General features: G+C 39.1%; 1 protein-coding gene across 1 annotated transcript; it reads right to left on the reverse strand.

The window, feature by feature from the left end:
* Positions 1 to 229: 229 nt before the first annotated feature.
* On the reverse strand, positions 230 to 12,550 carry N6amt1 (N-6 adenine-specific DNA methyltransferase 1). Its single transcript, XM_048346361.1, has 6 exons — positions 12,385 to 12,550; positions 9,933 to 10,019; positions 7,684 to 7,774; positions 5,078 to 5,161; positions 3,562 to 3,703; positions 230 to 3,072 (listed from the first exon to the last, which is right to left on the reverse strand). Exons 1-6 carry the CDS (start codon positions 12,516 to 12,518, stop codon positions 2,966 to 2,968), a joined length of 645 nt encoding a protein of 214 aa, XP_048202318.1. The 5' UTR covers positions 12,519 to 12,550; the 3' UTR covers positions 230 to 2,965.
* Positions 12,551 to 14,664: the final 2,114 nt, after the last annotated feature.

The raw sequence follows: 14,664 nt of genomic DNA on the forward strand, positions 1-14,664 counted from the left end.
CCACTTCTGGCCATTTTCTATATATGTGGTACTTGGGAATCGAACCCAGGGCTTCATGTATACAAAGCAAGCACTCTTGCCACTAGACCATATTCCCAGCCCAAGTGATATGTTCTTTAAAAAAAAAAAAAAATTGCCAGTCCTGGGGCTTGAACTCTGGGTCTGGGCTCTGTCCCTGAGCTTTTGCTCAAGACTATACCACACTACCACTTGAGCCACAGTGCCGCCTTTAGTTTTCTGGTGGTTCACTGGAGTAAGTCTCAAAAGAGACTGCCTGGGGCTCAGATCTCAGCTTCCTGGGTAGCTGGGATTACAGGCTTGTGCCACTGGCACTCAGCCAATAATTCTTTAATATTTGCCATCCTCCCTAGGAGTTTAGAAGAATGTTGGGACTGGTTAAGTGCTAATTCCCCTTAGATAGTGTTAATAGATTTTAGAAAGTTGTCATGTTTCCAAATATCATGATCTGTTCTTATCAAATAAGGACACTTTGGGTGTATAAGTGATCTTATCTTGAGGACTACATTTTATTCTTTTTTCTCTTGAGGGCCAGAATTTTAACATGTTGGTGGCATTTTGGATATCAGGCATGGCATTTCTGAGTTGGTTTTCAAAAGGACAAGCCTGTTCACCCTTAAATAAAGACCTTGGTGATATCCCAGAAATATTATTTGGAATTTTCTTTGGTCTGCCTTTGGAGTTTGCACTTATTTATCTTTGTTTATAAATTAAATTTCTGACCAATCTGTAAGAAAAAGGGTTCTGAGTGGACTATGTAGTGGCCTATTTTCAAGATTTCAAATTCTTTCACTTTAGTTTCTCTAGGTTCTTTATTAGGCCACATGAATTTAAACCTAAACACACGTGCATGCACACATCTCAGATAAAAGTAGTGTTGAGTCAAAAAAGGTCCTCTGTTTTAAAGGTATACCTCAGAATCAAATAATATGATACATAAGTTCTTTACCATTTATTGTTCTGCATTAATCTCTAAGAAATCTCAGCAGATGCCTAGGTAGAGAAATGCGTATCTTGAAAATATAACTAATGTTGAACTATACATTAGTATATTGTAGTATAATGTAATGAATTATAAATTGGGTGCAACTACTATGGAAATCAGTATGGACATTCATTTAAAAAAACTAAAAATAGAGCTACTATATGATCCTGCTTTGCCATTTCTGGCATATATCCAAGAGCTACAAGCACACCCATATTTATGACAATACTACTCAAAATAGCCAAATTTTAGAATCAGCCTGGCTCATCAATTGAAGTATGAAGAAAATGTGGAATACATATACACAGTGGAGTATTATTCATCCATAAAGGACAAAATAATAATATTGCTTACTGGAAAATGAATGGAACTGGAAATTATGTTATGTGAAATAAACCAGAATGACAAAGATAAATATCACATATTTTCACACAGAGAATACAAAATTAAGAGACTTTGGATCTCTAAACTGCATAAACCAGCTTAGAAAACCTATTGTGCAGGCAAACACATGCTTCCTGTACTGAACACTTAGCAGTCAAGTCTTGGGGGAACAGGATTTGTGAACATAAAAACGAGAGCCATGATTAATCATTTCATCTCAGGATTGGGTCCTAATCAAAACTATTCCAACCTCTGCCCGGATGAATTTCAGAACTGCTTTGGACCACTGATTATTGTGTTTCTCATTTCCTCCAGGAACTTGCCAGTCAAGATGTGTCACACCATTGTTTGCTGGCTGATAGCAAATATCTTGTCTCTTTAGCTTCATAGGGAACACCTTATGAGGCCACAGGTGGAAGATCATGGCTTAACTGGCATAGCACCCTGCAGAGCAGCCAGGACCGGTCACAGAGCCTTCTCTTGCTGTGGGGGACTCACAAGCACTCTATTGGGGTCATTTGATAAATGGGCTGGTATCATACCAAAATAGGTATTGTCTCAAAAATCTCACTAAGTACAGTATCTCTTGGTTTAGGAGTGATTAATGCAACGACTTATTCACCTTGGAAGGGGTATTTCAACATGTCCCACATCACTGGTACCCCTTCTATTTTCACTCAAGTGGAAGTGTCCTAGTCAGACTTCTTACCTAATGCCAGCCTCCTCCCAGAAAAATCTGCCTACTTGATTCAAACACTACAATACCGATGTTCTGAATTAGTGGAGTATCTTGTAGCAAGGAAGAGTGATCAAGATCCCTGCAAACTAAATGCCACGGGGCTGGATAGGGAAGGTGAACTGCTAGCCTTGGCAATTGAAGGCAAACTTCCTCTGCCCGGCCTTCATGGATAGGGTAGAGAAAGGCACTTGACAGTCACCCAGCAGGCATCCAGATAAGTTAACTTCCTCAAGGAATGAAAACCGTGGCTGGCACACCAGCTGCAACTGGAGTCACCACTTGGCTAAACTTATGAAATCCACTGTCAACCCTCCAACATTACCACTGTGCAAAAGCAGATAACATGACCAGAGTTAAAGATCCTTCATATTATATTCTTCATCTGAAGCTTTCTTTCCTTACAAAAATACACATTCAGGATAAAAACTCTTCTGCAACTTGCCTTCTTCATTTCAAGGAAGGCATCATGGATTCCTCTGGTTCAGGATATATACACCCGATTTCTGTTTAATGGCTGTGTGTTATGTGAGACGGATATATTGAAATTTAATCTCATTTCTGATCAACATTTAGGTGGATTCACTATTTTGACATTACAACTAATGATTAAATAAACATCCTCTAATATATAAACATAACTTTTATGTGTAAAATCAAATTATAAAAAATATATATTTACTTTCACATGTCTTGATTTCCCAGGGAATTCCCTGGTGAAAGGGAATGATCCATCCTTCTATCTCTTAGTGATAAACTTCTGGTAAAATTCCTTAAGCAAAGTAATGACTTCAGCTTCTAAATAGGCTGCATGCATTCAGTTTCCAGTAGCTCTTGATAGATTATGACTTGGTGAACTTGAGGACTGAGAGGATTTCTTGTCCTGCTTGCCTGGAAAGTGCAGTGGTCCCTTGTAGACCTTTGGTTTTGAGCATTTTCAAGATTTCTTCTAAAATGAAAATTAAAAGGTAAGATAAAAACATCTGTGGTATACATGACAACACGGTTTTATAAGATGACAGATTATCTACCAATTATATTCATCAAACAATACAGTGTACACCACATAAATGTCTACTGAAAAACCTGAACTTCAGGTAAGTAGAAACTTTGTATTTTTAAGGTGTTCCTGAGTTTCTAATCAGACTGAGGTGTACAGGTATCTGATAGCACCATGTCCAACTTATGAACAGAGAATGGGGTCTCAATGACTTTTACTGGGCTGGACAGCAAAATAATAATAAAATCCTCTTGATCTCTGCCTCCTGAGTAGCTGTGATTACAGGCATGAACCACTATCCCTGACCCCATATTTTCTAAAATGACAATTTTACCTATTAAAAACCTCCTTTAATGTGAATTTTTGTTGATTAGCTATTGTTACTTTATACTTTGTTTTTTGTTCCAAAGTAGTTAAAAAATAAATGGTCTTTATTACCTGGATTGTTTTCCTTTATGGTAACTAGATAGAATAATCCTCTTGGGGAGAGTAGATCAGATGCTAATGGGAAGAATTTGTCCATGACTTCCCGACCGTCTCTGCCACCAGCCCATGCTGCTTCTATTCCTTGACTTCCTACCTGTGACCAAGCAGAAGAAACAATGTTTTCTTTGGACTCAAATATCATGTTGATTACAGGCTGCATCATTTTAACAGGTATCTGTAGCTGACAGACTACTAGTTGGTATCATATATTTTTGTGTTCCCTAATATTTTACTGTGTAAAACATTCTTTCAAACTACTAGACATATCTGTTGTACTTATTTTAATCCTCTCTAGCTAAATGCTTATTAGCTCATGGGAATTATGATACATTTATTCTCACAGTTCTTTCTTGAGTGTCAACCTGGGACTTCTCTCCTGCTATGGTGTGAATGTGTCTCCTCAATGCACAAGTCAAATTCATCTGTTAATAGTGTTTGGAGGTGGAGTCTCTGGGAGGGAGGTAGGGTTGGGTGAGCTTGAGGGTGGGACTCCTATCTTGAGCTTAGTGGCTTTTGAGGAAAGGGAAGAGAGGACTGTTTCAGTGCCCCCACACTATTGGCATGATGGTGCCTTCTGCCATGCCAGAACTCAGCACAAAGGCCCTCTCCAGATGCTGGCCCCTAGATGCTGGACTTCACAGCCTCCAGAAATGTGACAAATACGTTTTTTTTCTCTACAAGTTGCTGTTATGACATTCTGTTATAGTAAGAGAGAATGGATTAAGATGCCCCAGGTGTCCTCACCTGTTACGAGGACTTCCTTCTGTCTCATGAGTTCACATGTCAGTGGGACAGTAGCTTAAAAGCAAATGAATCTCTTCCATCTTGGTGTAGAAGTGAGTGTAATGTTTCTTAGCTTTGCCAGACAATAACCATCGAAGAATGAAAGAGGAACAATGTTTAAAGGAACCTCATCTTAGTCCCTTAACAAACTTTGCCTTGAGCTTCCTGGGAAAACGTTTATATGGTTTATATTCTTTCAATATTGAGATTTCTAAAAATGGTATGTTTCAGTTTTTTCCTTTCCCTACTTAAACTGAGAGGTGGTCTTACTCGTATACTTTTCTGATGATACCTGTGAAAGAGGGAAGACTCAGAAGGAACTGCCATGTTAATTTATGGTTGCCTAGAAGACAGAATTTACTGTGTTTTATACATTCATTATTCATGATAAAAGGACACACATATGGACATATAAAAACATGAACTTAAACACCACTGACTAAGTTGTGTAAGAATTATATGTATGTATCCAACTTGTAATCTTCATTAATTTTAGGTTCCCTTCCTATGTCTATCATTAGAATCCTAGATTGATTATCGGCTTTGATTAACAATCCTGATGAACAATCAGGATAAAATCAGAGCAGTGTGTTAGCAACAAGGGACTAATGTCATATGATGAATTCTATATTTTTTTAAGAAACAAGTTAAAATATTAAGAATTGAACATTGCTGTATGTCTTACCTCTTCAGGTGGAGTCACTACATAGGGAGGATTAAACACCAACAGGTCGACTTTTTCTTTCAGTCGTGGTAACAAGCCTTTGACCTAAGTGTATTCAACAATGAAGTTTTAAACTAAATTTTGATTTAATAATAAATATTTTAAAATACTGTATGGTTTTAGAAGAAAACTGTTGATAAGAGTTATATTTGTAGGCAGAAATAAATATCAAGGGGCTAGGAACGTTGCTTAGCGGTAGAGTGCTTGCTCAATATGTGCAAAAATTACTGGGTTCAATTTCTCAGCACCACCTAAACAGAAAAATCCAGAACTGGCGCTATGGCTCAAGAAGTACAGTGCTAGACTTGAGTGAAGCCCCCAGGACAGACAAAAGAAGAGAGAGGGAGGGTGGGAACGAAGGGAACGAAGAGAAGGAGGGAGGGGAGGGAAGGAAGAAAGGAAGGAAGGAAGGAGGAAATGTTAATACATCTTCATTCAGATGGAGATAATATGAATTTCAACTAAAAGGAAGACCCTGGCCACCAAAGCCTCTGGTTTTAACAGTACATGTTGTTGATACTCTTTAGTTCATTTTTAGAATATGAGAACTTATTTTTTATATATTTACAGTATTTGCTAACTTAAATAGTATTTTCTATAGCCACAAGAAATGTATGAGTTGACAGAAAACACATCTGAATGACAGAAAACATTCCAACAGTGGGTAGATTTTTTTGTTTTCTCTGTCTTTAATTATTTGTAGGTATATTGGCTGAAAGAATGAATGTCACTGAAAATAGCAACTGGCATTTTGAAATTTAAAAAGTGATTTTCTGTGGAATGCTTTTTTAAAGAAAGTACATTTAGGATAAAGTGCCATTCAAAGTATTTCCTCTGATTTAGTTAAATAACTAAATATTTTTTAAAAATCATGCTTCATTAAGCCTTCACAGGAGTAGCAAAGTAAAAGCATTTTCTTTGAATGAGATCTCATCCCCAATCCATTTCCTTCCATTACCCTTACTCTTACCTAAGCATTCATAGAACACTGAAGTGTCCCAAGGCATTACCTAAAACTTCACTAACATTATATATTTGTTATCGTTCCTTTAATGTGCCTATTTGGTTAGGTAAAGGTGAAAGAAGGCTTTGTACTACCATTCCTTACTATGAATGGAAAATCAGTATTACTTTCTGGAAACAGAAATAACTTGAAGAGACAAGATCTGGGATTTAATTCTGGATTTATACTTTTATTAAATTTATGAATTTCAAACAGATTCCTCAGCTCAGTTTCCATATACTTAAAAATAGATATCCTAAATTATTCAGTCTCTTAAGTTTTACTGTTTTATAAAAAGCACATACTAATAATTATGGACATACTAAAAACCAAGTAAAAAATTTTAAATCACCACACCGATCTTACTTGAGTACCACTGTTGCTAGTCTAATATTTATTAGCAATAATGACTGTGTCATTTTTGGATTTGTTCTGAAGTTCAAAGTCATTTGTATATTTAAAAAAAGAAAAACTTTATCAGTATAAAGAGCAGGTCAAGATACAGGAAGCATTTATGTTTATTTCCAACTGTCAAGTTATAATTTTGGCTTATAAAAAGGCTTTTCACATAACTGACCCCCCTACACACAAGCCTTATAACATCATTAAAATATTTTTAACAAGAGCAACTTAAAACTACATGTCAGTATCTTAAAAAAAAAAAAAGTTGTTCTGTAGTTGTCCTTTATTGTTTTTTCCTGCTCAGGATCCATTCCCAGTTTCTTCTGATTACATCTTCTAGACTTATTTTAGAGAAGCCCTACCTCCTGTCCTTGTTTGTTTGTTTTCCTTGTTTTTGTGCTTCTTTGTTCAAGGGTATGCTCTACTACTTGAGCAATAGTTCTACTTCTGGCTTTTGGTAATTCATTTGAGATAAAAGAGTCTCACCAACTTTTGTGCCAGGGCTGACTGAACTATTTTCCTCCAGATCTTAGTTTCCTGAGTAATAACTATATTATAAACCACTGGCTCTGGCTCCTGTTATTCTTAATCCAAGTGGGTGTAGGTAACTTGGCTGTTTACCTGGGTTAAAGTTTATCATTTCCTTATTCCAGTTCCTTCTGTCCACTGACTGAGAGATAGGGATACCCAAATTGATCCAAATAATCATTTGTGGTCTTTTGATGAAGCAATGCAGTAGAAAAGGTTCCTGTCTTTCTGGAGTTGCTGAGAAGTTAGATATGAACATCGAAATATCTTGCTAATATGAAGGAAAAGACTCCTTAGGCAAACAGCCACCAGAGAGAAGTTCAGAGGTAAGAAAAAGAAATGTATGTAATCTCATTAAGTTCCCAGAGCCAGCTATTCCTGAAGCTACCAACTTTTAAATTAAAATCAGTTTAAATTTGGGTTTGACTGAAAGATATCTGGTTTATAGAAGCTAATACAAATTTCCTTTGAAGTGTAAAGAAGATGGGTTATATTAGTCAAGAATTTATTTTGTATACGGTATACTGTGTAGTGAGTCAAAAGTTAATTACCAAAGTTTCTTTTAACTTAGAACATCCTGATCTTAGCTTACTTGAAAAAGAAACTGGTTACTGGGCAAGAGTTAAGAGCTCACCAAATCTGTAATTATTGGTTGAATTTGGACTTTGTTACAGCGTGCTGTCTCCAGGGTACAAGCTGCTGCCTCAGGGTTTATATCGGTGCACCTATACAAAGAAAGAGAAAATTATATGACACAAACTTACATACTATATATGTATGAGACAAATCTGCACTTTCGAAGCTACACACACAGGCAGGTGCTGGCACCTAATGCTACTCAGAAGGCTAAGATCCAGAGGATCACAGTTGAAGCTAGTGAAGAAAGAATAGTCCTCCAAGACTCCATTTCCCAAACAACCAGAAAAAAAGGCAGGACAGAGGAAGGTGGATCAAATAGTGGAGTGTCAGCTGAGCAAGAGAAAAGCCTGGAATTCAAACCAGAGAAAAAAAATACTAAAAAGAAAAAACAAATCTACATGGAGCAGAGCATAAAAAATAGGCTGTTTATAATAATTACAAGTACATACACATACACACACTGCTAGCACTGAAAATAAAATTTTATAGAAATTATTGATAGAGGAATGCTCATGAAAAGCAAGAAATAGAAGGGGCTGGTGTGGCTTAGTCTAGGTGGTGCTTGTCTAGAATGCACAAAGCCCTAGGTTCAATTCCTTAGCACCACATAAATAGAAAAAACTAGAAGTAGTGCCGTGGCTCAAGAGGTAAAGTGCTAGCCTTGACCAAAAGGAAGCCAGGGACAGTGCAAAGGCCCTCAGTCCAAGACCCAGGATGGGCCAAAAAGAAAAATAATAATAAAGAAAAGAAAAAAACCTACAGGAACCACACTTTAAATTTCATCATGCATGATAAAATTTATTGGTGTTTTAATTTTTTTCTATTTTGTATATTCTCAGTTTTTCTTCTTTCTCCCTCCTTCCTTCCCTCCCTCCCACCCTCCCTCTCTCCCTCTCCTCCCATTGGTTGAACTCTGGGCCTGGGTGCTCTCCCTGAGCTCCTCAGCTCAAGGCTAAAACTCCACCACTTGAACTACTGCACCACTTCAGGTTTTCTGGTAGTTGGAGATAAGAGACTCAAAGCCTTTCCTACCTGGGCTGGCTTTGAACTGTGATCCTCAGAACTCAGCCTCCTGAATAAGTATGATTACAAGCCTGAGCCACTGGTGCTTGGATCTCTTTCTTTTGTCTTTTTTCTGCCAGTCCTGGGGCTTGAACTCAGGGCCTGGGCACGGTCCCTGAGCTTCTTTTGCTCAAGGCTAGTGCTCTACCACTTGAGCCAGTACCACTTCTAGCTTTTTCTTTTTATGTAGTACTGAGAAATCGAACCTTGAGCCATATCCCCAGCTCCTCTCAATTTTTCTATAAAGAAATTTGAGCAAGTCTCCAATTTTCTAATCCAATTATTTACAGAAAAAAAAAGACTCGAATTGAGAGACCACTTGAAATTATGTTGCTTCTACAACTATAGTATGAAGGAGAAGATTTTCTTTTTTTCTAAAACCAGACTTGTCTTTACTGAGAAGGAAGGGGCTGGAGCTGAAGTGGCAGACTTGGTTACCATGTGCAAGGACCTGTATTCAATCCCCAGCACCACGGGAAGACAAAGCAACCAAACAAAAAAAGATGATTCTAAGGAATGTGGCTATATATTCCAAAGAATACCTTCAAGCAACCACACAAATATTAAAAATATAAACATTAATGGATATTTTAAAATATTGCAGGCCTTCATGTACAGATTAGTTTACAATATTTACAAATGTTTTGCAAAACACGATGGCGGGGGAAAAATAACATGGGGGAAACCATGAGCTTGTGAAAATAATGCATGCTTCTTTATAAATATATACGATGGCTAATTGACTCAGAAATTAACTTTACTTGAGTCAAGATGATTTTTGCTGTCTGGAATTTTCAATTATAGATACTTAACACTAGAGGTTGAGTATCTTTTATACATAAAGTTTTAATTTGGGGGAGGCAGCCTGGACCCTTGTCTTTAAAATAGTACCTATTCAAGCTGTCATATGCATAATAAACTTCTTTCTTTGGTTTTGGTTTTTTGCCAGTCCTGGGCCTTGAACTCAGGGCCTGAGCACTGTCCCTGGCTTCTTTTTGCTCAAGGCTAGCACTCTGCCACTTGAGCCACAGTGCCACTTCTGGCTTTTTCTATATACATGGTGCTGAGGAATCGAACCCAGGGCTTCATGTATACAAGACAAGCACTTTACCACTAGGCCATATTCCCAGCCCCCATCATAAACTTCTCAGCAGAAGATCTAGATGAAAATTAGGGACTTACATGTACAAAGCCTGAGGACCTATCATAGAAGCAAGGAATGCGGACACCACACCGGACCCTGACCCTATTTCCAGGCAAATTTCCACTCTAAAAAATGAAACAAAATGTTATTATAGTATTAAACAAAACACAAAATAACATTCATGCTAGTTGTTTCTCTAGCATTATCACTTGCAAGCATGTGGGTTATATTTCTGACATTTGTCCTTATTTAATACTGCATTAACTCAAAATTTCTACTGCTCTGAGTATGTGCCATATTGTACACCTATAAAGAATATATATTTATTGCAATAGGTGATGCTCAATTTCAACAAAACTTAATGAAAAGTACAGAGTAATGTTAGTTTAAGTTGGAGATACTGACAGAAAGATGCCATTTCACAAAGAGCTCCAACTATGACAGGGTTAACTACTTCAAAATTAGTATTAATGAAAGTATTTTATCACTTTTAAGGTTTTTGTTTGTTTTTGGGGTTTTTTTTTGCACCAGTCCTGGGGCTTAAACTCAGGGCCTGGGCTCTGTCCCTGAGACTCTTTATGCTCAAGGCTAGCACTCTACCACTTGAGTCACAGCACCACTTCCAGTTTTTTCTGTTTATGTGGTATTGAGGAATCCAAACCCAGGGCTTCATGCATGCAAAGCAAGCACCCTACAGCTAAGCCACATTCCCAGACACCATTTTCAAGTATTTAACCTTCATAAATTCAGCTGCATCCTAGGAAAAAGTTCCCTAGCTTATTAATAGGTCATTGTGGCAGACATCTAGCATACTTGTACAGCTATATACTGTAATGAGTATCTGATCTTAGAAGGCTGTTAAAATCTTCATTCTATTGTATATCTTTCAACTGAGTTGATTCCTTGCCTATAATCTTGTATATGCATTTTAAAATAATTATTCACATTCAAAGAATGGCTTGATAAGAAAGCAAACATTTCTAGCACTTAATTTACCATACAACGACCCAACAAAAAGCTATAGTTTATTTCTTTTTTTTACTTTACAACTTGTACTTGCCCATGCATCTGACGAGCCTTTGATGGGCCACAGTAAGGTCTATAAATCTTAGCAATGGTTTCTCTTTCAAAATATCATGATCTTATAAATAATTATAATTCCAAGACTGGAAATACCAAGGCCTTTATAATAAAATCAGTTTCTTTTACAACATACTTTGCAATGCAATTTGTGCTTATAAAACTTCTGGGATAGCTTGAGAATAAAAGTCAAGTTATTAAACAGTATTGTTCCAACTATATTCCAGTAAATTCAGAAGTTCCAACATCTATGATGAGGAACAAGTTTTGAGCGAGAAAACTTTATACAGAGAAATATGAGGTTTAAGACTGATAAGATACAGGTCTTTGAAACTTGAGTTTTGTTTCCTTCTAAGGAAACTAGAACCAAGTCTGAATCAAGCAATCTAACACATCAGATTCTTTTAATCAGAAAATTTGTGTATGTTTTGGCATTCAATTTAAATTTTAATTTAAATTAATTGTAATTAGTTTAAAATCCATTTAGCAAGCAATTCTAAATTGGAAAGCTGGAGTAGGTTCTGTAGGTGGTTTCATGTGTAACTTTGTTTGTCATAATAGTTCTAACTGCATGCAACTCAATTTGCGGGGGGGGGGGGGGGCGGGAGGGCGGGGAGGGGGAGCGGCGGTTATTGGGCTTGAATTCAGAGCCTGGGTACTGTCCCTGAGCTCTTTTGCTGAAGGCTAGCTCTCTAGTAGCACCACTTCCCCAGTTTAAGGTGGTTAATTGGAGATGAGTCCAATGGACTTTCCTGCCTGGGCTGGCTTTGAACCAAGGTCCTCAGATCTCAGCCTCCTGAGTACTAGGATTACAGGCATGAGCCACCTGGCGCTCAGCACAACTCAATTTTTCAGTTAAATGAAAAACTCGTTTCTCATTCGCTCTAGCAAGGTCTCAAGTGCTCAGTACCCACATATGGCTGATGGATGTCGCTTCAGAGTATGTTATTCTGTGGTTTGAACACACTTGCATCCTAAAACAGATCTCATAATTTCTTTTTTTGGCTTCCTTTTAGTAGTAGTAGGGAAGGATGCCTTGCTTGCCCTGAATAAATCAAACCGGCCTTTTAAGCATTTACCAAAAAACCTTCCCCAAACCCTCATGTTTAATAAACGGCACTTGCAGATGTGTGGTACCCTAGTCACTCCCAGGAACATAAATTCGAGCCTGGTTATGGCTGAAGAACGCAGAGAAACACCTCAGCCAGAGAAGATCGACTCCTGCACACTGGAAAAACTCTCATTCGCGAGTTTCACTGTCAGTCACCGCCCCCTGCCAGGTCCCCGCCCCCTCACGACCACGCCCCCTAGAGCTGAGCGCAGCGACGGGCTTTCCGCCAGTCCAGGGCCGCCGCTTCTCCGGGATACTTCCCCGCCCCTCTCCCGCGGTGGCCTTCGCCTTCCTCGCACCCCGCCAGCTCGTCCGCGGCCGCCTCGAGCGCGTCCAGCAGCAGGAACGTGTCCTCCGCTGGCTCGTACACGTCGCTGAAGATGCCGCGCCCCACGTGCCCATAGAGCGGCGTGGGGAAGTTTGGCGTCGCCATCTTCCGCCGCGCCGTCCCACTGCGCAGGCGCCACGTGTGTGCGCACGCGCGCTCGCGGGACGAGGGTAGGCGGGGCGGTGGGCGGGGCACGGCTGCCGACCGGCGTTTCCGGTGTGGGACTGGGTATCTGTGGAGGTTGCTGGGGTGGTTTGTGACCAGGCTGCAGGCTTGTCTCACTTCAACCTTTACATTTCCTTCGTTTTACAGTTTCCCCTGATATTTACCATTCCTCGTTTAAGTTTTGGGGTGTTTTTCTGGGGGGGGGGTGGGGGGGGGGGGAAGTCCTGGCGTTGCAGCCTGAGGCATGGGGGCTGCCCCTAAGGGTTTTTTGAGCCACAGCTTCACTTCCAGCTTTTTGGGCGATTAATTGAAGAGAATTAGAGATAAGATTATCATGAGCTTTTCTGCCGGGGCTGGCTTCGAACCTCGATCCTCAGGTCCTCTTGAATAGCTAAGATTAGCCACCGATTCCCCCCACCCCCTCTTTTTCCCCTTAATTTAAACAGGATGGTGCTGTCTTGTAGCTCAGCATTTGTCTCTTTTCACTGGAGCCTCTGCCTCTTGAATGCTGGGGTTAAATGCATCACTCTGGCCTGACCCCCCCCCCCCCCCCACACACACACACTTTGTGCTCAAGGCTAGTGTGCTTCCACTTTAGGCACAGCAGCATTTCTGGTCTTTGAGCCTCGGGGATTTTTCTGCCTACGCTGGATTTGAACATCCATCTTCTATCCTCAGAGCTCAGCCTCCCGTACAGTAGCTAGGATGACAGACGTGAGCCACTGGCACTGGGCTCAGCTTAACTTCTTGAGCATTAAGTTCAACATTTTGAGCATGAAAATTAGGAGATATATATGTATGTATTTTTGTGCAAGTGCTGGGGCTTGAACTCAGGGCCTGGCCACTGTCCCTGAGCTTTTTGCTAAAAGCTAGTGCTCTACTACTTGAGCCATAACTCCACTTCTGGCTTTTTATTGGTTAGTTGGAGATAGGAGTTTCCTGGACATTCGCATGTTTTTGAGTTAATTTCTGAAATTTGTTTCCTTATTAATTCCTTTTAAACTTAGTAGTAAAAATACAAAAAAAAAGTACTGGATTATATATATATATATATATATATATATATATATATAATTTTTTAATTATATATATATAATTTTAAAATTTTTTTTCCAGTCCTGGAGCTTGGACTCAGGGCCTGAGCACTGTCCCTGGCTTCCTTTTGCTCAAGGCTAGCACTTTGCCACTTGAGCCACAGCACCACTTCTGGCCTTTTCTATGTATGTGGTGCTGAGGAATCGAACCCAGGGCTTCATGTATATGAGGCAAGCACTCTTGCCACTAGGCCATATTCCCAGCCCTGGCCTTATATTTTTAAAAGTACTGAATATGCACTTAGAATTGACAGTTATTAGTATCTTCTTATGATTCCTTAAAATATGTATTGTTTAGTTCCAGTCCTGGGACTTGAAATCAGAGCCCCTAGTTCTTGGCTGGCTTTCCTATTCAAAGTTGGTGCTTTGCAGCTTTTTGATGGTTAATTGGTGACAGAAGTCTCTCAAATTTGTCTGCCCTTGCTGATTTTAAACCAAGATCCTCAGAGCTCTGTCTCATGGGTAGGATTGCTGGCATGAGCCACTGAGTCCACAATGCCCTTAAAAGTATTTTAAATACAAGTAATAAAACATGTCAAATGAAGTGTCTGTTGTTTCTGTATTTAACCTGGTTTCATTTTGTAAACTCATTTCTAGGTAAATTTTCTCATGCTATATAGTTATGTCTTTATGTTTTTGAGACTTTTACATGTTTGTTTTTTGATGGTACTAGAGATCAAACCCTGGGGTAGACAAGCACTCTACCACTTAAGAGATTACTCTGACCCTCTTTATTTTTAAATTTAAAAATATGTGATATGCAGAGAGGTTACAGTTACATAAGTAAGGTAAAAAGTACACTCCCCCATAACCTTACATATAATGGAGTACTTTCAGAGTACTAGCTTTGAGTAAAAGAAGCTCAGGGGCAGTGTCCAGGCATGAGTTCAAGCCCAGGACCAGCACAGACAAAAAATTTTTTTGGCCATAGAGAAGATTTGAACTCAAGGCGTCATTCTAGCCAGGCAACCATTCTACTATTTGATCCATGC

This window comes from Perognathus longimembris, chromosome 5 (assembly GCF_023159225.1).
Source record: "Perognathus longimembris pacificus isolate PPM17 chromosome 5, ASM2315922v1, whole genome shotgun sequence".
Classification (NCBI taxonomy): Eukaryota; Metazoa; Chordata; class Mammalia; order Rodentia; family Heteromyidae; genus Perognathus; species Perognathus longimembris.

Coding starts and splice junctions, on each gene's coding strand:
- N6amt1 (XM_048346361.1), bottom strand. CDS start 12,518: ATGGCGACGCCAAACTTCCCCACGCCGCTCTATGGGCACGTGGGGCGC. Junction 10,020..12,384: donor GCCGCGGACGAGCTGGCGGG/GTGCGAGGAAGG, acceptor TTCATTTTTTAG/AGTGGAAATTTGCCTGGAAA. Junction 3,073..3,561: donor CATAAAGGAAAACAATCCAG/GTAATAAAGACC, acceptor TTTTCATTTTAG/AAGAAATCTTGAAAATGCTC.